The sequence below is a fragment of the Vombatus ursinus genome, unplaced genomic scaffold (genome assembly GCF_900497805.2).
Source record: "Vombatus ursinus unplaced genomic scaffold, bare-nosed wombat genome assembly UNPS02014799.1, whole genome shotgun sequence".
Lineage (NCBI taxonomy): Eukaryota > Metazoa > Chordata > Mammalia > Diprotodontia > Vombatidae > Vombatus > Vombatus ursinus.
The window spans coordinates 45349912-45375208 of NW_020954577.1; the positions used below are offsets into that span (position 1 = coordinate 45349912).

General features: G+C 45.6%; 1 protein-coding gene across 3 annotated transcripts in view; it reads right to left on the reverse strand.

Annotated features, from left to right (window-relative positions):
- The window catches only part of LOC114050709 (T-cell activation inhibitor, mitochondrial-like), a 38344-nt gene extending 16776 nt beyond the window's left edge, over positions 1 to 21568 (reverse strand). Inside the window, exons 1-5 of one of the 3 annotated variants that reach the window (XM_027872578.1) lie at positions 21450 to 21568; positions 14952 to 15024; positions 12936 to 13071; positions 10247 to 10400; positions 7765 to 8017 (exon numbers count right to left, since the gene is read on the reverse strand). In XM_027872578.1, coding sequence (XP_027728379.1) covers positions 7765 to 8017; positions 10247 to 10400; positions 12936 to 13071; positions 14952 to 14980 — 572 coding nt within the window. In that variant the 5' untranslated portion in view covers positions 14981 to 15024; positions 21450 to 21568. Of the gene's footprint in view, positions 1 to 7764; positions 8018 to 10246; positions 10401 to 12935; positions 13072 to 14951; positions 15025 to 20602; positions 20753 to 21449 lie in introns of those variants that run through there. The other 2 variants (XM_027872575.1, XM_027872577.1) reach the window with 2 other exon arrangements.
- Positions 21569 to 25297: the final 3729 nt, after the last annotated feature.

Consider the following 25297-nt stretch of genomic DNA (forward strand, 5'->3'; position numbering starts at 1 on the left):
GCACACAAAACCAATACTTCAGAAGCATAGAAGGCTGGATGATGCAGACAGAAACAGAGGAATGCCTTTCTTAATTCATCACAAATGCGCAGCAAAAGATACAGCCTCAATGAGGATCTGTGGCCCTCATTAACTCCACTATCCCTCTCCAAAGCCCCATCACACTGCTGTGCCTTGCCCTCAGGATGCCAGGCAGCCCCTTAGGCCATCACAGTCCATGATTCCCATATCACAACAACCCCAGGATTCCTAATCCCTACCCCAAAATTGCTGGCAGAAGGCCTTTAAAAGGAAAAAAAGCTTAAGAAGTCATCACTTAAACATTTATTTTTAGCCATGCTGACTGCAACCATCAAACTTCAAATTTAATAACTTAGGGATAGGCTGAACATCTTTTAATTCAATGTGATCAATTTTCCAATCAAAAACCTAAAACAAAATTGGGAACCAGTCAGGGGTCATCCCCACCCAGCTGTCAGAAGTTGATGCCAAGGATCTCAAAAATCACTAAACCACCACTTAGCTTCATGCAAATGATACCACACATCCAGGAAGCAAATTCACAAATTGCTCCATATAAATTGTGAAACAATCTTCCTGACTGGGGAAAGATAAGGGGAAGAAGGAAGATGAACTTAGAGAAAAGATTCAATTTATTCCATAAACAATAACCAAAATTAAGAAAACAAGACAAAAATCAAACAACTAATTGTTTTAAATGAGCAAATGTTCTTAGAATTCGGCATATAAAATGTTTGAATTCTTACCTAAATTTTTGTAAGCACAGGCATTCACAAAATTCTTGTCCTCATTTTCAATGGAGATAAACCTTAACTTCCTGCCCTAGATACAAGGGGAATGACATCTCATTTTTAAGTCAGGCTATCTGCTTCCATGGGGAAAACATCCCTATGTATACATTTATCCCTTTGCATATACAGATATATTTTTTTTGCCCTTTTATTAAAGGGCATTTTTTCCCTGTTGCATTTTCACAACTCTAAGCCCAAATGGTGACTTCCTCTTTACTGCTCCCACTAATCAGATCGTTAAGATTCCAGGGTCTTAGTGGACAGGGTAAAAGAGACGTCCAAAAGGAGTGGGGGGGGGAGTCAGAAGAAATGCCTTTTATAGGCAACTTTTTGAAAAGGAAAAATGAAATTTAATGATTCCACAGTGATTGCAAGCTTATCTATTGTGAATGAGGGCCACAAGGTGGCACCAGAGTGCACAGAGTGTTGGGCCTGAAGTCAGGAAGACTTGTCTTCCTGAGTTCAAATCTGGCCTCAGATACTTACTGGTTGTGTGACCCTGGGTAAGTCACTTCACTGTTTGCCTCAGTTTCCTCATCTGTATAGCAACATGGAGAAGGAAATGACAACCACTCCAGTGTCTTTGCCAAGAAAGTCTCAAATGCATCACGAAGCGTTGGCCAGGCCTAAAAATGACTCCACAGTTCCAAGGTGGCGGGAGCTGGGCCGCTCTTGGACTCTAGGCCCTGGGTTGGCTGCATCGGTTTGGTTGGACTGGCACATGTCGCCTCCTGGCTTTCCTCAGGGTGTCTTGCTGCGTTAGCTGGGCTGGCTTGCTGAGCTGAGCTCTGTGCTCGATCCTGCCAAGGCTTAGTGATGCCTATGAAATCAGGTGCACTAGGATCTCTGGTTCACCCTCTTGTCCTCCTGACCTGGCACATTCAAACAGACCCTGAGGACAGTTCTCTTCTCAGAGACGGTGTCCTGGGAGCTGGTCGTCTCTTCCCGTTCTTCTCCCTTTGCTGCAGCTGATGGCAGGTGGAGAGTGGGGGCAGTTTTCTTAAAGCCTTTTTGATCAATATGGTGAAACTGAGCAAATATATTTTTACTGGTTCTCATCAGCAGACTCCATATTGTAATCTCTGGCCCCCCAATGAACCCCTATATTATGGAGAGGATGCAGGGCCAACCTTGGAATCGGGAAGGGCTTGCTCGGTCCTGCCTCCCACACACGCCATAGAGGTTCTGAAGCTCTCGGGGCCCAGCCTCTCTAAGACCACTCTGGAATAGCTGTTGATTTGCACTGGGGAAGGCAGCTCCCCACCAGGAGTTATTCACATGGATGAATTACAGGTCTGCGCCTTCCCTCCCCAGGATCGTACGATGGAGCCTCACTGAGGGATCTTTGTTCGTACCGGAGGCTTCCCAGCTGTGTGTCCTCTCTCTCCCCAGACTCATCTGTTACAGCCTGGTGAGCATCGGCTCCATGGGGCTCCCTCAGAGCAGCACTTGGGACCCCTTCTCTTCGTCAACTCGATAATCCTCTGACATGCCCTGGTCTAACCCTGTCCAGCAGCTCACGGGGGTGCACAAGGAGGGCCCCCGGATGTCCCCTCCTCCCTTTTCTCCTCAGGCCTGAGCCAATTTAACTTCGGACATGTGATAACTTGGAGTCCTCAAACAGCCTTTTGCTAGGTTCCCCCGGCAATGACTTCAAATGTTCTTCCAGGAGCAAGAAGAAAGGCTTCTAAGGAATGACAAACTCAAATTCATTTTGAATGCTACTATGTGCAAAGCATGATGGCACTTGAAGAAAAAAATCTCAGCACAGGCTGAGTATTATAATACCCTACGTTATGCTAACTAACAGACAGGAAGCACTCTTTTTTGGCCTGGTTACAGCAATTTGCTTTCTGGGCATTAACTAGATAAATGGTACCCTCCGGTTCCTACCGCTGCTGGTACTCTAAAAAATTAAAGCGCCAACCTCGGCCCAGTGCCTGCTGAGAGAGTGAATCGACTCTTCCTGTCATTCATCTGACAGGGGAGACTGAGGAAGGCCACGTGCTCAGACACTGAAAGTCTGGAAAACTGAAGAATGGAAACACACAACAGAGCTGAAGATTTTCATTATGTTCAGTTCTGAGCTAACAAAAAAACCCAAACCCATCAGCAGGAACCCTGTTTGCTCTCCAATACAGACAAGGAGAGAGGTGGTCAGAACCCAAGTTTACATGAAGCTGAAACAACAGAAATGTGAGAATCCTAAACCTCCGAGCATCCAGAAGGTAACAGGGCCTCAGAATTACTGAAGCAATTCACTTCTCACCACTTACCCTGCTAAGGTCACACATATCAGTGTTGTTCAGTTATCTAGTAATTTTTCAGTAATGTCTGACTCTGACTCCATTTGGGGTTTCCTTGGCAAAGATACTGGAGTGGTTTGCCATTTCCCTCTCCAGCTCATTTTACAGAGGAGGAAATTGAGGCATACAGAGTGAGGTGACTTGCCCAGGGTCACACAGCTACTAAGTGTCTGGGGGCAAGGAAATGTGTTATGTGTTAATGACAAAAAATATCCTTTGGAAGCAGCTATTGCTGTGGCAATGGCCCAACATTTTACCTTCAGGTGCATTACTAAATTAGCTGAGTATCTGACCAAACTATAAATGGAAAATGGAACTGTGGCTCTCACTGCACATCTAAGAAGAGAAGAGAATATGACCTTTTGGAATTCGCACCCCAACCCTGGGGGAAAGGGCAGACCTTCTTCCTTGCTCATAGGGTTTTGTTTCCAAGTATTACACTGAATGGGTCCCATTGGTATGGTCTGGACCCATTATGGGGCTCTCATGCATAGGGTGTCTGCCATTGCATGGCACTGGATTACTGGCCAAGCACCTGCACATCAATAACACCTACTATACAGCAATTTCTCAGTTTTCTTGTGGGGAAGGGGGAAGAGAAATCCCACACCTTCAGGGAAGGAAGCCCACCAATATTGTGGGCTTCATAGAGAGAGAAAAGAGGTGGCAAGGACATGCAACTCTCATAAGTACATCTCTCTCTTCTTTTTTTTCTCTTCCCATTTTTCTCTCCCTCCTGTTGGTGTGGGAGGGTGATGGCTGAACAGAGAGCTCCTGCACCAGAACTGAGACGCTGGACTCATCTTGATCTCTTAACCGGGCATCAGCAATGGGACGCACATCTGTTACAGCAGCACTGGAGAATTTCAGCAGCACACAGGCTGACTCCCAGTCACCAGGCAGGTGACCACTGCCCTCTAGTTCCCACTCACCTCCTCTGTGTCTACTCCTTTGCTCTGACCTACTTTCAGCTACCCTAGGCCATCCTCTGCCTGTCTGCTGCACCTCACTCAGGCACAAGCTGCTCCCAAAATGCCTCCACTTTTCTGCTGCCTCAATCAAAACTCCCTGAGCATTGATTACCTGATTAAAGCACTACATAGTACTAACCAACCACCTTCACTGGTATCTGCATTTCAAACCGGGTTAGGCTAGTTGGCCTAAATGAATCTGACTTGTAAGGAGACGAGGAAATGCACAATGTATTATCTTGTCTTTCTTTCTAGCCTCAACGCATCCTTGTCTCCTCTCTCCTCTGGGGTTAGCCTCTGACCCTCTTCTACACCTGCCCTTTCCCCAGCCTCTCTCATACACAGTTATTTGCGTCTATACCTTTTCTAACCCCTGGAGAGATCTGGCTCTTAAGGCACTCCCAAATTCTGACCTCTCTACCTTGCACATAATAGGCGCTTTAAAAGTGCTGAATTCCACTGAATGTGGAGACCCTTCTGATACTGCTACTGCCCCTCCCCCTCAATCTGCCAGAGAGAACAGAAGTGCGCAGTATTAGCTTCATAGTGGCGTCCACAATTCACACCAGACCAAAGACGAACAGTAGACAGCTCTGCAAGCCTTTCATGGCACACAGAGTGGAAAATGAGAATTCCTCGTCTCAATAAGCCTCAAACTGGGGACTCTCTTCAGACCCGAGGGCCGACAAACTCCATCGGTCTTTAGCACTGTAAGCATGAAACAGACTCCTCAGGCACTTCAAGCCCTTCACAAGCGGCTCCCACCCCACTTCCTTCAGGCACGTGAGGGTCCTGCCAGACTGGCCTTCCACCTCCCACCTCAGGATCTGTGTACACCTGGGATGCCCTTCCTTCTCATCTCGTCTTCTTCAAGGTTGAGCAGCTGAACTCAAAGCTGCCTGCCTCAGGCCCTTCTGCAGTCTCCCTTCCTCTGCTCTGCCTCAAAACCACTTCCGAGTTACCCTGTCACCCCACCGAGATGCGCATACCCCGCCATGGCCCTTTTCCCTTCACGGCAGGGACTGTTTCTCCTCTGGCTTTCGTGTCCCTGCCCCCAGCTCAGGTGGTGAGAGCCTAATGCTCCACAAAAGCAAATGATTATCTGACCATTGCACCCAAAGCTAAGGAATGAATCCAAGCATCTGCTAAGAGAGAGCGGTGCCTGGAAACTGGTTCACGTTTAACAATTAGCAAATGGGCCTGTCTTCTGCCAAACGTTCAGGTGTCAACTTCCCAATCAATTTAATTGATTAACGGATGGCCGTTTTCTTCATGGCTGGGACCTGGACCTAGAACCGGGTACTGTCTGTACAGGCAACTCTCCAGAGGAAACTCCCTTCAACAACGGAAGTCCTGAGATTTTTCCGGTATGCAGAGTGAGGTGACTTGCCCAGGATGTGTAAGGGAGGCGGCACCTTCTTTAACCTGTCCAAACGACATGTGTTGAACCTATAACGATCACTACCAAGCATTAGCTCGTTTAAAACATAAAGGGGAACCTTAGTAGAAATAAGGAGTTCAGGGGAGACAAGCAGATACATGCAAAACCTTTTTATGTCAGATTTATAGGGTGTCCTAAAAGTCTGAGTGCAGCCTGAGCCCTTAAAATCACCCTAGGACCTTTGGGACACCTTACATTTCTTGCTACAAGAACATTTTTCAGCAAATAGGAAATTTACAAAGATACTGTCAAAAAGAAGATTTTTAATATTCTGTGCTGGTCATGTCAGGTGCTGCCACTCTCTGCACACCTCAACCTTGGGGAGATCACCAGCCCTAGAAAAACTGTCATTAAACTCCACATCTGCCACAGCAGCTCAGACTTCCTCCTGCCATTCATGCACAAATTCTACTATAAGGTAAGGAATTTTGGGGAAAAACAAACTTCAGAAGGGCAAATTACAGTTACTCAGCTTAGTCAATGATATGATGGAGTAAACAATTCTGATGTTTCCTCCTCAGCCTGCTGATTTTTTTTTTTTAGGCACTTGGGGTTAAGTGACTTGCCCAGGGTCACACAGCTAGTAAGTGTCAAGTGTTTGATCTGAGGCCGGATTTGAACTCAGGTCCTCCTGACTTTAGGGCCGGTGCTGTATCCACTTCACCACCTAGCTGCCCCCCACCTAGTTGCCCCATAGCCTGCTGATTCTTAGCCTTCATGCTTGGGGTCACCAAGTCTCACCTGCTGGTCTCTAGTTCAAACCTCTAACCCTGGGTCAAAATGTCAGATCCCTGAAGTTACTCAACAGCTTTCTTCTTGGGCATCTCACCTTGGGTCAGTTTCCAACAGAAATCCTCTTCTAGTTTTTAGACTGACTCCCTTTTCATTCTGGCATCCTGGCCTTTGAGCTAGCCATCAAAGTGTTCCTACTCTCATGGATACCCATGGGAGGGCTTGCACTTCCCACATGTGAGTGGCTCTGTGCTTGCCCATCCCTGGCCCCTCCTCAGCTCATGCCCTGGTCCCCCAGCCATGCCTTTCTTCAGCCTTCTCCGTAGCTCTGCTGACTGCCAGTTAACTCAGTGTCCATCACTAAATGCACCTACCAGGACCCACATCTTCCTCAACATGCTTATAACAATTCTATCCGCAGCAGAAAGTTGGTGCACTTATAGTTCACGTGATGTGGGGCCAGGGATTTTCATGGCTGCCATGCCTGTGGATTTACACAATTAGGAATCTAATCCAAGAGGCAGCATGGTAAGAAGCATGGGAAATACACACGACATGGAATTAAGAACAACTGGATTCCAATTCAGCCTCTGAGACCTCTTAGCCAAGTGAACGCTGGCCAAGTCACTTAACCTCTGCCTGCCTCAATTATAAGATGGGAGATAATTATAACACCCAGCTTCCGACGGCAGCTGGGTGGCGCAGTGGATAGAGCACCGGCCCTGAAGTCAGGAGGACCTGAGTTCAAATCTGTCCTCAGACCAAACTCTTGACGCTTACTAGCTGTGTGACCCTGGGCAAGTCACTTAACCCCAACTGCCTAAAAACAAAACAAAACAAAACAAAACAAAACAAAACAAAACAAAACAAAAATAACACCTAGCTTCCAGGGCTCTTGTGAGAATCAAATTAGAGAAAAAGTGCTTACTATGGTGCCTGGCATATAGTAGGTGCTTAATAAATGCTTAAGTCTTCTCTCTCCCCTTCCCTCCCTCCCACACCCTTCTTGGGGTGTGTTCTGTCTTACTCCCGGTCAGCTGGGACCCATGAAGAGCTGATCAGCAAACTGAATCTGAAAAGCAGCTAATCTGTTGGTGGGTTTGTACTGCCTACAAACAGTATGTCTGACACTATCAGACCTTCTGTTTTAAAAGATCACTTTAACATGACTTATTAAAGCTACCAAATAACAAAAAAAGTTGTTACAATAACTTTTTTTGTTGTTGTTTGACTGCTACCTTCTTTTCAAAAGACCCAAGTGAAGTCAATTTTCAAAAGTAATTAAGGTTCAGAAATGTTCCTCAAGTGATTCTTGCAATTTGAAGACTAAAGCTATGAAATACAGATACTGATGAGGCTCTGAATTATGCATCGTCTCAAAGACAATTTGCTGGATGGGAATCAGTTTGAGACTATTTTTAGTAGCTTTCTGTAAAAAAAGCTATTTTAATTTGAGCTATGTGCTCCAGTGTCAGCTTAATGGAGTAAAAGCATTTACATACACGAGAGAAGTTTCCATTCTTTGGGCTTTTTCCAGTTCTTCTTCAGGGTCCTTGAATCCAGTAAAGGAGTAGTAAGTCTTGTTCCATTTAATAGGTCTGTCAAATGTCCTTTGTGCCCCGCTGGGTGCTTGGGAAGCCTCATTAGCACTGGAACTCGGGATGTGCTCAGTGGATAAGCTACAGGAGTTGAGAATATCTAGGACGGTGCTCAGGAGATCTCTGCTATGCAAAGTAAAAGTGACGGCTCGAAATCCTAAAAAATGGAACCCCATAACAGTTACTATTTGGTTCAGTTTAATATCATCTTTGCTTAAAAAAAAAAAAAGGAATCTTTTTCCATTAAAAAAATCAAAATTCATACACATGTTCCATTCAGTTCATAAAATCTAAGTGTGTAATGAAAAATTCTCCTTAAATACTTTAAAATTAAATTTTTTTCATGGCAAAACATTTGTTAAAAAACAAAAACATTTCACACACCCCAAATTATACCTGCCCGTGTACTCCCCCTGACCTCTCATTTCAGTTTCATTACTGGTGTACAAAACTGAGTGCTGGTAAAACCTTTATAGCTAAAGGGTAGCAGGTTAGCTCATGGCACCTTAGAAATTAAGGGTTACCAATCCCAACTCAATGGGTCAAGTTTGGGGTCAGTATCCATAGCCCCAGTCACGATAAAAACTGTCCTAAGAGTTAGAATGCACAAATGACCTCCTAATGGGCCAGGACTGTGTGGTACCATCAGTCCTGGCAGTACTAAAGAACAGGGCCAGGCTCTCTCTTTTAGAGAGAAGTTGAGAGAAATCGTTTTGGGGCACACCTAGCACTCTTGTTTTGAGGGCCATGGAGATCTAAGCTTTCTTTGGGTGGTGGGAGAGTGCTCCCCTTGACCTCATACTTGCTTTCCCATAGGGCCAGGGCCTGCTGTTTCCACATCTGACTGATCACCGTGATTGCTGAATATGAATGCTTGATTAGTCATTGTCTTCTTGGCAGAGTCATTGATCTAAGCCTTATGACCACAGTTACTAAATGATCAATCCGAAGCTTATTTTCTAGAATATGTCTACAGAAAAAAGTGTGTATCATTCCAGTAAAACACGCCACCAAAGAATAGCAGGCCCTGGTTTGGGAATCAAGGCACACAAAGAGGGCACACAGAACTTCACTCTTCCCTCTACTTTAGAGCTACCTCTAGCAATTAGGGCTGCTTTGTTCCATAACACCTGAAGGTTACATTTGGTATTACCACTATTCTGAGAATTTCTTTTCACCATTATTTAAATCCAATTTTTGTTTTCTCTGGGTCTTAGTGACTCCTACTAATTTAGAGTGGAAGGTCTTAAAGATTCCTTGAAATACTCAGGAGAAGATGAGTTAGGTCTTACCCAGCCAAAGGCATGAGGTTCCCTTTCTATGACTTTGATGGTTTTTATCTTGAAGATTTTGAGGGGAAATTAAGGGAAGTTAGGATAGACAATGGCCTAAGGGGACCCACAGACATGGGCCCTGGAATGCAGAATGTGGAGGAACTAGAGAAATCAGCCTGCAGCTACTTAGGACACTTCTACGTCATCCTCTTCCCCACCCCCCCCCCCCCCCCCCCCACCCAGCCACCATATACACAGTTATGTGAATTCTGCCTGAAAGAGAAGAAGTGGGCTTAGGAATATTATTAATAACAAAATTATGAAAAGTTCCAATTAATCTGTCACCCTCCATTAATTTACACAGCACTTTTTTTTTTAAATGAAATTTCTTTCTTTCCTTTTTTTTTTTTTTTTTGGTGTGGCGATGGGGGTTAAGTGACTTGCCCAGGGTCACACAGCTAGTAAGTGTTATGTGTCTGAGGCCGGATTTGAACTCAGGTCCTCCTGAATCCAGGGCCAGTGCTCCATCCACTATGTTACCTAGCTGCTCCTTACACAGTGCTTTTCTTAAAAGAAATTGGTGTGCAAAAAAATGTGTTCTTTTAAAAACATTTACCTTTCCTGTGGGGTAACCCTGACCTACCTGGGCCGGGCCAGGGCTGGAGAAGTGGCAGAAATGACAGCCTGGCCACATCAGTTTTCTTTCCTACTCTGGCTATAGGAGGAGTAAAGCATGAGTTGGGATCCTCTGTCCCTATCCCCTGACCCATCTTTAAACATCAAAATAGCCAATATCTTGCATACAAGACATAAAAGGAAAGCTGTCCTGTATTACAGGAAATATAAAATATTCTTTCATTTATCTCAAAACCTTTCAAGTATGTGGAACACATGTGATAACAGACAGCTACGGGCTTGCTCAAAGCCATCTCTGCAGTGAGCAGAGAATCCTGCTCTTGGGATTCCAAGGCTAGTGGCCATTGAGCTCAATGACCCGCCCTGCTTTCCTAGGACAGGGGCTCCTTTCAAAGACTCTTCCCTCCACATTTATCACTACTCTCTACAACGTGGGTGAAACTTGTCAGAAACATCATACAAACAAGACAAGGCACCTAGTGCGTTCAATGACTCGTGGCCATCCGAGGACATCTGTTCCGTCTCTCTCACGTAAAAAGTAAGCTGAGTTGGTTTCAAAGACTTGAAGCCCGGTTTCTGGAGGTTTTCCAAGTAGGCACTTAATTTCTTAAGAGAATTTTCATTGATTTCCTGGGGGAGAAAAGAAGTAGTCACATATATGACAATATGAGAACTGTATTCAAGCTATGTGTCAACACTATTTGAGGGCTTTTAAATAATTTTTAAAAATCTACAATCTATGTACTAGGGTACTAAAACCTGAAAATGATTCTAGGAGTTTACTAAAACTAGTGACTTCTGCTCTTTTCATGTGTCTCCGAATTTCAGTGTAATGCTCTGAGTTGAGGCTGGCAGCACAGCCACAGTAGAAAGGCAGACCCAGAAATACACCAAGTGTACCTGGTCCTCTTCCATCACACTGCCAGAGACCTGCTGTCCGTGGTGCTGGAGCGTGTGGCCTTTTCTTCATAATCTCAGCCAGTCCTTGAGCCAAGCCAACAGTGTATGTAAAGGATCAAGTCATCCCCAGGCTGGCTCTTCTAACAATATGCATCTAAGTTATATGGACAGCAACGGCAAGGTTAAGATTCTTAGTTCTAAAGGGACTCACAGCCCGTCTGAGATGCTTTATTCTCTTAAAGACAAACAAGGTGGTCAGTCTGGGTCTGGCTGGTTGTGCTCCTCTCCTGGCCTTGGGAGAACGAGGGAGCAGATGTCAGCTGGGGAGCCTGCTGGATCTGCCCCCTCCCTTGGCTCAGTCAAAGAGCAAATACAGATTCAAAAAGGAAAATGTGAGATCCTGAGGATGGTGAAAATCTCTTTAGAGGAGATGTCCAAAAATCGAGACCTCAAGCCTATTTTTAAAAGCAAGCATGTGTTAGGGCGTGAGACATTTGGGGGAGTCACTCACTTAGGGGTGCCTAGCTTCTTGCTGTTTGCATGTTCTAATTATAAAATAGTAAAACGTTTCCAAGAGAACAAATACAAGCCATAATCTATTGTTACATCTGAGAGATCAATGAGCTATGGGTGATAAATCTGTTGATCAAACCATGCTTACTGTTTTAAAATAACTATGTCAAAAACTGCGCTCAACAAAGCATTAACTGAGAACTGTATTTTTCCTCTTTATCTAATGATAGTTCAGATTTTCAAGGGAGTTTTAAAAGAAACAAATTTGCTCTTTCACAGTGAGTCACCCTCAGTGATCCTCAGTCAATCGGCAAGCTTGAACTATGCATTTCCTATGCGCCAGGCACAGGCTGAAGGTACACAGACAAAAGTGAAAGAACCCCTAGCCCTCACAGAGCTCCATTCTAATGAAGGAGATGACATGCACATGTCTCATTATTTGCAGAATACACACAAAACGAATCTGATATAGTTTGGGGATGGGTGGCACTGGCAGCCATGGGCCTCAGAAGAGAGTTTAGAGATCAGAAGGGCAGAGGTGAAGAAGGAGAGCCCTCCGGGAAGAAATGGGACCCCCCCAGTATCAAACTACAGCAGAGGAGATGCAGCATCTTATGTAAGGAGGCCAGACCATAGTGGGAACGGAGGGGAGTCACACGCAGGATGTTTGCAGAGCTAGGAAGAGGAAAGGCAGCTGAGGGCTTTGAACGTTGGACAGAGCACGTTCTGTTTGACTGCAGGGACGGGGGAGCCCAGGACAATGTCTGGCAGCCCTGTGGAAGATGGCCTGGAGTGGGGAGGGACTGGAGGCAAGTAGACACAAGGGTCACTGACATGGTCCCCAGAAGGTGGCGAGGGTGGGTGATGGCTGTGTGTGTGTGTGCGAGTGGAGAAAGGAGGAAGTAGCCCCCCAATATTTTGAAAATGGAAAGGATGGGATCTGGTGAGTACATGTGAGATGGAGGATGACAGAGGCTGGGAATAGGGTGAGTACAAGGATGATGATGCTTCAGCAGGAAGGGTGAAATCACAGGTGGAGGGTCTGGGAAAAGAGAATAGGTTCTCTTGGGTCATATGGAGTTGGAGATACTTCCAGATACAGAGTCTGAAATGGCTAAGAGGCCATTAGTGATGGGGACAGGGTCCTCAGGAGAGACCAGTTAAGGGGGGCAAAGGAGACCCAGAGAAACATTTGTTTTTTTTTTTTTTTGGTGAGGTGAGGCAATTGGGATTAAGTGACTTGCCCAGGGTCACACAGCTAGCAAGTATCATGTGTCTGAGGTTGGATTTGAACTCAGGTCCTTCTGACTCCAGGGCTGGTGCTCTATCCACTGTGCCATCTAGCTGCCCCATCAGCATGAGATACTGAAAAACACACACTGACAATATATAAAAACGATGGCCCCCACTGGCATAATCAAGAAGGGACTCTACAGAACGTCCCTAAAGTCTTAGTGCTGTTCTAGGCTGATGAAAGCTTCTAGCTGCACCAAGACTTTTGGGACATCTACATTCAGGAACATCAATCTGATGGATTTTCAAAATTCTCCATTTTTCTTATAAAAAAATCAATCCACAAAATGTAATTACAAGTAAAACTTGGGGATTAGCTTATGACATTTTAAAGCTTCACTATCAAACCCTTTCAATTAGGTACAAAAGAATGATCCCAACCCAACAGACAAACCCAAACCTACCACCCTTCCACCCAACAAACACCAAGGGCGCTAAAGGACAAGGATAAATGCTCACCCTCTCTCTGGGATGCTGTCCAAAGAAATCTGGGTGCACTGCAAAATAGAAAGGTCTCAGAGCGTTTATGGCCTCAGCTCCGGAGAGTGTTCTTGAGTGAAGAAGCCAGGGGGGCAATATTTTCTCTAGACATAACCTTACAGGTATATAAAAAAGGTCTGTTATCCATCAAGGCATAAAGAAAAGTAAAAATAAAGGTACAAAATGATTCAAATATACATGATTAAAACAGAAGCACTATTTCCAGGTAATACAACCTCTAAGAGCAATACAAGGAAAGAACGTTCTCCTTCTGAAATCTATGACAAGCTGGACAAGACACTCCAGACCGATCTGACATTCACCTGGAGGCCCAGAGTCTTAATAAGAAGGCTGGCACGAGGAGGACAGACTGGAAAACACGGTTTGGGTTCAGACAAATTCCGGGAGATGTTCACAAGCCTCAAGCCTGTTTACCATCCCTTTCTTCAAAAAGAAGGTTGAAAGGCATCGGGCGTGGCAAGTACTGAACAATATGACTGAAAAAGACTTTATCGTAACAGGCACAAAAAAGGAGTCGTTTCTGAATCATCTGTCTGTATGGCCATGTCACTGTAAGGAGCCACCTATGGCTACAACTACTCCAATCTGAGTTACTGGAGTTAGCAGATGACAGAAAAAAATGGAAATAAATAAAGGTACAGACACTGACTTTGAGCATCACCATTTCTTAGATGAGCAAAATCGATATAAAGTAGTTGCTACAAGATGTCCAAGAGTCTAGAAACTGCTTCAACCACAAATGGATGACCTTGCTGCCAAATAGGAGCAGGAGGAATTTCCCTGATGGCAGGCCTGCTTCATTTTTATCTTTGTGGCCCCTGGTGCAATGCCCGGCAAAGCAGAGCTTAGTACATATGGTGCTCAATCAAGGTTTGTCGAGCGATTCATTCCATTAAAAAAAAAGTCTCACTTTTCAAATGGAGAGCTATGGGCAATACTGGCTTCCACTTCCAACTCATCTGTTAAAATATGATGGCAGCAAGGTCCGTTTCTCTGAATGGTGAGTCCTTAGCACAGACCATTTCACAAGGGCCCAGTCACACTCACTCCACTCTGTCATATCCGTGGCTCACTCCTGGGACTTCCCTGTCTCCTGGCCAGCACCAGCCTTTCTACTGTGGGGAAAGCTCCAACCTGAGCCCCTCTCTTCTGACTGGTGAGCCTCGAGCCCAGATTTTATTTCACGAAGGACCCCAGTCATGCTCCCATGGCTCCCAGGACTTCTCCTTGACAATCGCCCTGCCCTGCCAGGGGAACCCAGCTGCCTGCTTCCCCTCCTGGTTTCTGGCTCCCCTTTGTTGTCTCCTCTATTACACGTTGAGTTCTTGAAGTGAGGAATTGCCTAGCTGGCTTGTATTTGTAAACTTTGCTATTGTTGTTCAGTCTAACTGACTGACTCTTCATGACCCCATTTGGGGTTTTCTTGGCAAAGAGACTGGGGTGGTTTGTCATTTCCTTCTCTAGCTCATTTTACAGAGGAGGAAACTGGGGCAAACTGGGTTAAGGGACTTGCCCAGGGTCATATAGAGATAGTAAGAGTCTGAGGCTGGATTTGAACTCAGGTCTTCCTGACTGAAAGCCCAGCGCTCTATCCACTGCGCCACCCAGCTGCTCCTCCTTGTATCCCTACTACTTAGCAAAGTACTTGGCACATAATGCTTGATAAACACTTAATCTGTCATCTATCTAGATGATTATAAGCAATGTTTGCTTCACAAAGTACTTTTTTTCCCTGCATGTTTTTCATAACCAAGTATTTTACAGTATGTTTTCTCCTAACTCCTATAAAGGGCCTTCCAAAGATTGGTCAGGCTTAGATGCCATTTCTCTTTTTGCCTTCCATCCTTGCCTTCACATTAGACTTTCCCCCAATAATAATAAAAAAAAAACTTCAGAAATTTGAAAAACAATTTTAAGTTAGCTAAAATAATGAACATATTTTAATGTTAAGACAAATTTAACAGCCAATCTTACCTCCTTATGGGTCTCATATAGAAAAACATTTCTATATATTGCTGCAAGTCAACTTCTGGGAATCCATTAATCTCTAAAAGAATTAAAACATAATAGAAAGAGGAGAATATTAAAAACTGATATTGCACGAATTTTTCCAGTCCTTTACAAAGAAAACAGAATGTTTTCTTGAAATAATCTTGTCTCAGAATGTAATATTATAGCATCGAACATGACAATATTAAAGTGTCCTAAATAAAAAACTCCAAAATCACCTCAGAAATTTGATTCACGAATAGGATAAAAGCACACTGAAACACTCCACAAAGGTGATTTAATAAAAAAGATATTGTGATTTTGACAATTCATCTAATGCATTACAGGGGCCTGTATGTTCATTTGGATTGGAATTTATAATCATCTTACCATTCAAAATTAATGTTACACTTAGAACTTGCTTTATGTGATTTTTATGTTCATGCTCATGAAATCCTATTTAAGTGTCTTCCCAACTGGTGTCTCTGGGACAGAGAGTGAGGCTGACAACTTTGTACAACTGCCTTACTTAAATCTAATTCAACACCCATGATGTCACCGGTCCTCTTTGAAAAGAAAGATGAACAACAACATTTAAGGGTGCCAGGAAAACTTGACAATTTTTAAAGGCATCTTTAGGTGAATTCTTTTTCAAAAAAACAAGTCAAGAGGCATTTATTAAGTTCCTGCTACATGTTAAGCACTGTGCTAAGCCTTGGGGATACAAAGAAAGGCAAAAGCCAGCCCCCAACATGCCACAGGCAAACAAGAGACATACAGGATACACTGGAGATAATCTCCAAAGGAAGGCACTAAGATTTAGGAGGACTGGAAAAGGTGCCTTGCAGAAGGTAGGACTTTGGCTGAGCCTTGAAGAAAGCCAGGGATGCCAGGAGACAGAGAGTACCAGGCATGCAGAACAGCCTAAGAAAACGCCTAGGGTTGGGAGATGGAGTGGCCAAGTGGCCGATGTCACTGGACTAGCAAGTGTGTGGAAGGGAGTAAGATGGAAATGGACTGGAAAGGTAAGAAGGGGCCAGGTTGTGAAAGGCTTTAAAAACCAAACACATTGGTCCTAGAGGTGACAGGGAGCCACTGGAGTTTATGGAATAGGGAGTGACAAGGTCAGATCTGGGGAGATCAATTTAACATCCGAGTGGATGACAGACTGCAGTACGGAAAGCCTTGAGGCAGGGAGACAGAGAAGCATATAGTAGGTGCTTAATAAATGTTTACCGAATCTGACTCTGAATTCAGTTTTGGATAGGTCGAGTTCAAATGTCTACAGGACATTCAGTTCCAAATATACAGTAGGCAGCTAGAAACATGAGAATGGAGGATGCTTGAGAGGCTGGAGCAGAAGAGGCAGATTTGAGAGTCATTTACATAACGGTGATAATTAAAATCAGGCAAAAATGAAATTACCAAGTCAAATAGGATAGAAGGAGAAGAGAAGAGGGCCCAGGACAGAACCATGTGGGACACCTACGGTTAATGGGCATGATCTTTGTGGAGATTCCCCAAAGAAGATTTTGGAGGGGTCAGACAGGTGGAAGGAGAACCAGGTGAGAGCCACGTCATAATACCTTCGAGGGGAGACAGCATCAAGGGGAAGCATCTGGGTGACATTGTTCAAAGCTGCAGAGTCAAGGAGGGTGAGGATGGAGAAAACATTCTTAGAGTTCATTGGTAATTCCACAGATGGAAGTTTGGGTTGAAGGATAAAACTGGAAGCCAGAGAGTGAGAGAAAGGAAGTGGATGCCAATTACAGATGACTGTTTCAAGGAGTTTAGCTACAAACAGAGAGGTATTGTCAAGGGTTACAGCGCGAATTGTTCTATAATGGAAGTAATCACCTCCTCCGTGCACTGTTAAACCTGTTTTGTGTTCTGTTTACAGTGTGATAGAGCAGAGAGAAAGGCAGCCTTGGGTTGAAGTCTTGTTTCTGACAGCATTGGCAGTGTGACCGTGCAGAGGTCACTCAACATTTTAGTGCCCCAAACAACTCCTTAGGCCTGTAACTGCTGAGCCGGGGGGCAGTCTGCAATTAAGACCTCACGGGTCTAGACTAAAAACAACTGTGAAGGAGGGGTGTACTGCAGTGCAGGCAGGATTGCAAACTTTAAGGCACCAGTACAGATCAGTTCTTATCCTATTAATCAATCAATCAATCAAAAAGCCTTAAACATCAAGGTTGGGCCCTAAGGATACAGAAGAGTAATGCATCTCTACTGTCATCACTACTACCCTTGATCAGAGGAGGCAGCAGGTAATAGCTACAGAATAAAGATAACGTGTTTAGGGGGAATCGCACAGAAGGTGGTGCTTGGGCTCAGCCTTGAAAGGAGAGTTTAGAAGGTCAAGAGGAAGTGCTTTCCGGACACGGGACAGTAATCAAGACAGATGGAGGTGGAGTTCCATTCATGAGAAGCAAAGAGGTCAGGCTGGCTGCATCACCCAGTGCATGCAGGAAGGGGAGTCGTCTAGCGAGACTGCAAAGACAGGTAGGGGCCAGGTTGTCAAGTCAAGTCAAGATGCATTTATTATGCTCTTACTACATGCCAGGCACTGAGAGCTCAGTGCTGGGCACACCCTCAAGAAGCTTACATTTGAATGGGTAAGATAACACCTAAAAGGCAGCTTAAAAGGAAAGGGAGAAGGTAGTCTGGGGCATAAAGGATGATGAGATGGGCCTTTCCACAAAATGGAGGTTCCCATGCAAATTCACCAATGGGAGAAGGAAGCTACAGGGGCACATAGGGAAGATAGCCAAAGTATGGCAATGTTGGGAGGATCTTTAAGAGCCAGACATGGGAGTTTATATTTTATCCTAGAGACAAGATTATTAAGAAAAATGAAAACCAACTGAACTTTTACTTCTACTGGCACCGACTTTTTTTCTTTTTCTTTTTGGTGAGACAATTGGGGTTAAGTGACTTGCCCAGGGTCACACAGCTAGTAACTGTCAAGTGTCTGGTCTGAGACCAGATTTGAACTCAGGTCCTCCTGACTCCAAGGCTTGTCTATCCGCTGCACTACCTAGCTGCCCTTGTTGACACTAGATTTTATTTCAGGTAATCAATGGTGTGTAGTTGCATGAGGCCAAGGTGTTCCTCAATTAATCTCTTTTGTACAGCAAATTTGGCTTGTTATCATTTCTTTGTTTCCTGAATAGCCTAATGCCAACGCTTTATTAAGATTCTGGAACAACAATAAACCTCTGATCTCATAACTTCCAAATATTTCCAAAGACTAGGTAAAGCCATATTATTCATTCAATAGATAGTCATGGAACAAGAAACTATGTTAGAAGACACAATGAACAATAAGACATAGTCCTTGGCCTCAGGGTGCTTCCACTCTAGTACAAAGAGGAGACAGAACCTTTCACCAAACTCTCAACTCTGCTCTCCCTGGGCATCCTTCTACGTGAGGCAATCATTCATTTGAAAAGAAAAGAGGGCAAAGGTTAATGCATGAACAATTTGGCCACAAGCGGAACTGATCTGCAGTTAGATGAACCAAGCCATGAAAATATTTTCACATACCACAAGACTAATGGAAGCACATTCACCTCCTTAGTCTTAGACCAGCTTCCTCTTTTAAATCAGGCTGGCATTTTGCGAACTTTCAGGGAAGTTCCAACGCTCTGTCACAGATTGCCATTAAACAGAGGTCCATTTTCCAGCAGCAATATCTTCCCTCTGGTGCTGTACTGCTATGAATTGTGGAATACAACACTCTGAAGATTTACAATTGTGGGTCATGCAAAGGGCACCAGAGAAGTGCATAGTGGGCGTGAGCAGACAGAAACACATTAAATACATGACTTTCAAGGATTGTGCAAGAGCAGAGGCCTAACAGAGGTCAGGAGAGAGCATCCTAACCCTAAATTTGCGCCTGGAAGAAAAGGTTAGCTGGTCATGTGGCCTGAGGAAGAAAGGGACCCATGTGGCCTCTGCTGAGATCCAGCACGGTGGATAGCCACATATTTATAGGAAGGCCTGGATAAAGGTCACCACAGACAGCTCTCAGCTGCGTCCCTGGGGAGAATAGTCAAACTGATGAGATCACGACTCCATCCAAGTAATACACTCTTGGCCCACAGTGACCTTACAATCCACTAAGACCCTCCAGATTTTTTTTCAGACAGATTGCTTCCTAATTTCACCTCTCCCAATTTAGAACTGTGAAATTAACTTTCAGAATCTCTCCTTGTGAATGGGTTCCTTCCCTCCTGACTTCACACATGCCCAAATCTCCATCCTTAAAAAAACCCTTGGCTACACATATGTCTCCTTGAGCTATTTATTCCATATCCATCCTCCCCTTGTCAGCCAAACTCCTTGAAAAAGTGGCCTCCGTCTTTCTCCTTTCCTCAATCAGTTGTTCCTAATCTGGCTTCAGACCAGCACTCCAGTTACAAGGAACTTTTCATCCCCAGTCCTGATCCTCCTGCATCTCTGTGGCCTCTGACACTGTTTACATTCTCCTGGGTACTCGCCTCATCTCCCACACGTTCACCCAGCTTCTGTCCTGGGCTCTCCTCTCTTCTCCCTCTTGGTAACCATCATCTCTGTGTAGGTGACTTCTGAGTTTTTTTTTAGTCCTGCATCATCATAACTGCCTAGTGGACATTTCAAACGGGATGTCCCAGAGATACCTTCAACTTGGCAGTCTCAAACGGAACTCCTGATCTTATTCTAAACACCCCACTCTGGTCCGTCGCCTCCCACTTTCCTGTTTCTGTTGAAGGCAGCACTGCCTTTCCAACACCTCAGATTTGCAATTCAGGCCTCCTTCTGAACTCAATCTTGCTGTTTCTCTGCTGAGGTATCTCTCACCTCTTTCTCTACCTTGATTCTGGCTCTCATCGCCAGCCTCTCACTGGATTACTGGGACAGCCTCCAGTTTCTCTCCTCCCATCCATTCTATACCAGCTGCAAAGTATTGCTGGCTCTGACCATCTGACAGCGGATCCACTCCACTGGCTCCCTCCTGGACCTGCCCTGCCCTCTCCTCCAGCCTTGGGGGGTCCTTTCACTCGCTGTGCCCCTCTCCCTACCAAACCACCTTGCATGACTCCTGGCTACATTCCGTGGTTCACTTGGTGGTGTGGACAGTTCACTGTGTGCTTGATGTCTCCCTCACTGCGGGTGGGATCGGTTCATTCTTTGTACTTGCATCCCCAGAGCCCAGTCCAGGACTGGCCCAGGGCAGGCGGCCCCTGAGACTAGATCAAAGGTGACGCGGAGCTGGCCTTGCATTGTGGTGGGTGAGTGGGACCGAGAGGCTCGGAAGCACGACGTGTGCAACCCCGCTCGTGGATACAGGAGTTGCGCGTGAAAGTTCTCGGGAAACGGAGGCACTTCCCGTTTGTTTCGGGGCTTGTGCACTAAGCACCGAGATGCAAACCACGGAGGACCCCTCCCCCACTCTCGTCTCCAGGGCCTCCCGCCCCCAAAGGCCAGGGGTGACCCTGAGCTCTCACGCCGCCCAGAAAACACCCGGGGGACCTCGGGGCCTGTTTCCTCGGCTGTCCAGGGGCAGAGTTCGGCCGGCGCGGTTCACAGGGCCTGCCCGGGCTGCGGGGGAGGGGAGGGTCATGATCAAGGTCAGGGTGATGACCCCTTACCCCTCACCTAGGCCGGACGCCCGGACCCGCAGCCGCGCGGCTCACACGATTACACCTTCCCTCCCCCGAGGCGGCACGGCGGGGACCCCAATTCACGCGCGGAAGGATGCCCACGCAGGGTCACGGTCCCGGCCGGCTCATTTGGCCTTCGCCCCCAGCTCAGTTCCGGGGTCCCGAGAGGAGGGGACTAGGTGGGGGAGGAGCCTCCGGGACGCGCGCCCATTGGCTGATCCACGCCACGCCTCGCACCATGGCCCCGCCCCGTTCCGCAGTGTTTTGTGGCGAGGATGACAAGGTGCCAAGGCATGGGGGGGCATGGGGGGGTAAGGAGACGGGGAATGGCCCCATTGTGCGCGCCTATTGGCTAAGATGTGCCAGACCTCGCCCCGCCCCATCCAGGGTCTATGAGTTCGAGACGGAGGGGGCGGAGGGAAGGGGGTAAGAGACATCCCCTACACTTCATTGGCTGAGCTGCACCAGGCCCCGCCCCATTCATTGGTTGAACTGCACCGGGCCCCGCCCCGGACCGCTCTAGGTCGAGCAGGACAAAGCGGTTGGCGTGGGAATTCACTCCTCCGCGCGCTCATTGGTTGGGCTGCGTCAGGCCCGGGAGGACGCTTTTGCGGGAACCGTGCGCCCATTGGCTGAGCCGTGCCAGGCCTTGCTCCACGGCGCGCACAGCTTGAGACCCGTTCAAGCTGCTCCCGGTGGCCCTTCCTACTCAGCCAGTCTTTCCCCACCCACTAATTCTGGCGGATGCTCACTGTGCTTCTCCTTCATCCCTTTCCCTGGAGGGGACCCTGGTGCTGCCCGCAGCCCTCGGCCTGCCCCTGCCCGGTCCCCTTACCAGCCTGTCCCGGGAGAGCTTCGCCCACTCCCGTCGTCTGGTTTAAGGGAGAGTGAGCCCGCGGGGAGGGAAGGGAAATGGGGACGCGCCTCACGGTCCCGCGCGCGGGGGCGGGGGAACGCGAGTGGCAGGTGGCTAAGCGCGCGAGCGGGGAGGGAGGAGCGTAGCCCCTGCGCCTGCGCGCTCGGGGCGGCCTAGCTTCGCTTTCTCCGATTGGTTGGCTGGTCTCAGCCCTGCGGGAGCTTCGAGAGCTGGCTTTTTGGCGCCTGCGCAGTGGCGCCCTCCCTCCCCCTATTGAGCACTTGCTGTGCGAGATTTGGAACTTGATTTGTTTATGCTCGCCAGCCGTGACTCCGGGCGCGCTCCCCTCTGGGTGGGGCCCTGCCTTATTTGGGCCGTAGGCGTGGCTTGGTGTGTGGTGTGCGATGCCGGTCTAAAGTTCCCTTGTGCCGAACGTGGCGTTTCCTCGCAGCGCCGCTGGTCCAGGAGCCGTCTTCACGCGCTGCCTCCTGGGCCAGGCCCGCGTCATTGACGCCCCAGCCACCCTTGGGGTTCTGCGCTCTTCCAGGGCTGTAAAATACCCTTTGGAGAGTTTGGTACAACACTGAACACACGAATTAATTGAGGTTGTCTAATAAAAATATTCACCCAACCTGCCCATGAGCATTACTGTGTCTCCAATTATTCACTGGTCTTTATTTCTGAAGGGTGTTTCAGACTTAGATTCACGTAGTCCCTCGGGAGACTCCGAGATATTTCGTAGCTTTCTAATCATTTTGAATGGAACTTCCAGCTCTTCCTGCCGGATTTTGTTGGTTATATATAGAAATGCGAATGACTCATATGGTTGCATTTCTAAAGTTATTTCAATTTTGTTTATTTTCTAGGGTTCTCTAAGTATTAACCATAATATCCAATGCAAAAGTTGATAGTTTTGGTTTCTTTGCTCATATAATTTTTTTAGTTTTATCTCCCTCCTTTAACGACCAGATTAAAAATGTTATATATGGCTACAAAATTTCCACTCAACTATAATCCCCCATATTAATCATATTCAATGTCATCTGAATGTGGCTTGAGCCTCCAACCAATGCAGTTTCTACTCACATACCAGGCAGGAGCGACAAATAGCAAAGCACTGAAATCAGAGGTCCAACCCTCCAGTTTTGTGAACTTAAAAAAAAATTAGCTGCATTTATTTCAATATGATTGGTTTCCTTCGTAATCCTCTATATTTTATTTTATGCATTTAAAAACATTACCCTGAGAAGGGGTCCATAGATTTCACTAGACTATTAGAGCTCCATGATACAAAAAGTTAAGAACCCTTGACTTAGTCAAAATATATTAACAAAGTAGACTGAGGTAAAACAAGCAACAAGATCATTATCAGGCTAGATAAATGCTGAAAACAAGCCCTCACAAACTCATCCCATTTACAATGGAGAAATGAAACACCTCCTGATACTACAGAAACTCACATTGCACATTGATGAATGGGAGTTTTGTGTTGTGGTTAGAGTATCTCTCCATGCAGCTCCGTTGTAATCTAAGCAGTTCTTTGCACCCCAGCCCCCCCCCCCCCCAACTGTTGCTTGCCTCAGAAGCCATTTCTTCCCTACTCTTAGCTGCCTGATGTAAAACTGCTCTGCTGCTGCTGAGAAAGCACGATTCCTCTCTTAGAGTTGGACTGCCTGGGACACAAGTCTTTAGATAGGAGACTCAGTCCTACTTTTGACCTGCTGTAAGCTCTATCAAGCTGGTGTCTGAAGCGCTCCTCTAAGGCGGCTGTGAGGCTCCTCTTTCCTAACAGCAACTTCCCACTACATCTACTGTCTTGCTGAAGCCTACTATAAATACATCCACTCCTTGCATCTCCTGACTTTCCTTTTCCACCGAAATCAGTTGGTTCCCCTCTATGCAAACTGAATTGCAGCTTAGAAGTATCTCAGGAAGGCTAAAGGTGAAAGGAGTAGAATATATGATGCTTCAGCTGAAGTAAAAAAAGCAGGGGTAGCAATCCTGATCTCAGACAAAGCAAAAGCAAAAATAGAGATAAGGAAGGAAACTACATCCTGCTAAAAGGCACTATAGACAATGAAGTAATATCATTACTAAACATATGCACCAAGTGGTAAAGTATTCAAATTCTTAGAGGAGAAGTTCAGGGAGTTACAGGAAGAAATAGACAGCAAAACTACACTAGTGGGGGACCTCAACCTCCCCCTCTCTGAACTAGATAAATCTAATCACAAAATAAACAAGAAATAAGGAGGTGAATAGAATTTTAGAAAAGTTAGATATTTGTCTGGAGAAAACCGAATGAGGAGAGAAAGGAATATACTTTTTTCTTGGTGGTACATGTCACTTACACAAAAATTGACTATGTACTAGGGCATAAAAACCTCACAATCCAATGCAGAATGGCAGAAATATTAAATGCATCCTTTTCGGATCATGATGCAATAAAAATTATATGTAATAAAGGGCCATGGAAAGATAAAGACTAAAAATTATTTGGAAACTAATCTAATCCTAAAGAATGAATGGGTCAAACAACAAATCATATAAACAATAACTTCATTCAAGAGAATGAAAATGAGACAACATACCAAAACTTATGGGACACAGCAAAAGCAGTTCTTGAGGGAAGTTTTATATCTCTAAATGCTTACGTGAATAACATAGAGAAAGAAGAGATCCATGAATTGGGCATGCAACTAAAAAAACTAGAAAAAGATCAAATTAAAAATTCTCAATTAAATACCAAACTAGAAATACTGAAAATCAAAGGAGAGATTAATAAAATTGAAATTAAGAAAACTATTGAATAAATAACTAAGAGCTGGTTTTATGGGGAAAAAAACCAAACCTTTGATTAAAAAAAAAGAAGAAAACCAAATGACCAACATCAAAAATGAAAAGGGTGAATCCAACACCAATGAAGAGGAAATTAGAACAATAATTAGGAACTATTTTGCCCAACTCTATGCCAATAAATTTGACAATCAGTGAAATGGATGAATATTTATAAAAATAGAAACTGCCCAGATTAACAGAGGAGGAACCAACCACTTTGGAGAGCAATTTGGAACTATGCCCAAAGGGCTATCAAAATGTGCATACCCTTTGACCCAGCAATAGCACTTCTAGGGCTGTGTCCCAAAGAGATCATAAACATGGGGAAAGGCCCTGTACAAAAATATTTATAGCAGCTCTTTCTGTGGTGGCAAAGAATTGGAAATTGAGGGGATGCCCATCAACTGGGGAATGGCTGAACAAGTTGTGGCATTTGAATGTAATGGAATACTATTGTGCTAGAAGAAATGATGAGCAGAAAAACCTGGAAAGACTTGTATGGACTTGAATGAGATATAACCTCTGTGAAGACTTCTCAGGGTGGTGATGAAAAGACTGTCTCGAAACTAGAGATAGGCTCTGTGAGAACGAACAGACCATAAGTTTAATTCGGCCCTAAACCCTCTCCTGATTGCCACTGCCACGTCAGCATTAGGTATACTAAATAAGAACATGTATGTTTGGATTGGCTATACCCTGTTTCCTTGTTCTTTGGGAATGGGAAAGATTTTCATACCTAGAATGTAAGCCTGCCTCCCAGCCAATGGGAGTAAGGGGTAGTGGTGGGGTGGGAGTTTCTTGTTTGTGTTAAGATATATAACATTGCTTTGTCCTTTGTGCCTCGCCTCTCTCCTGCTGGTAGTGTACTGGAGGAGTAGATGCCCCTTCTCGCGAGATTGTAATAAAGAGTAATTTTTGCTTCCTTGAGAAGTCTCTGAGTTTGTGTTAGAGTCACTGTACCACACAGACTGATGCTGAGTGAAATGAGC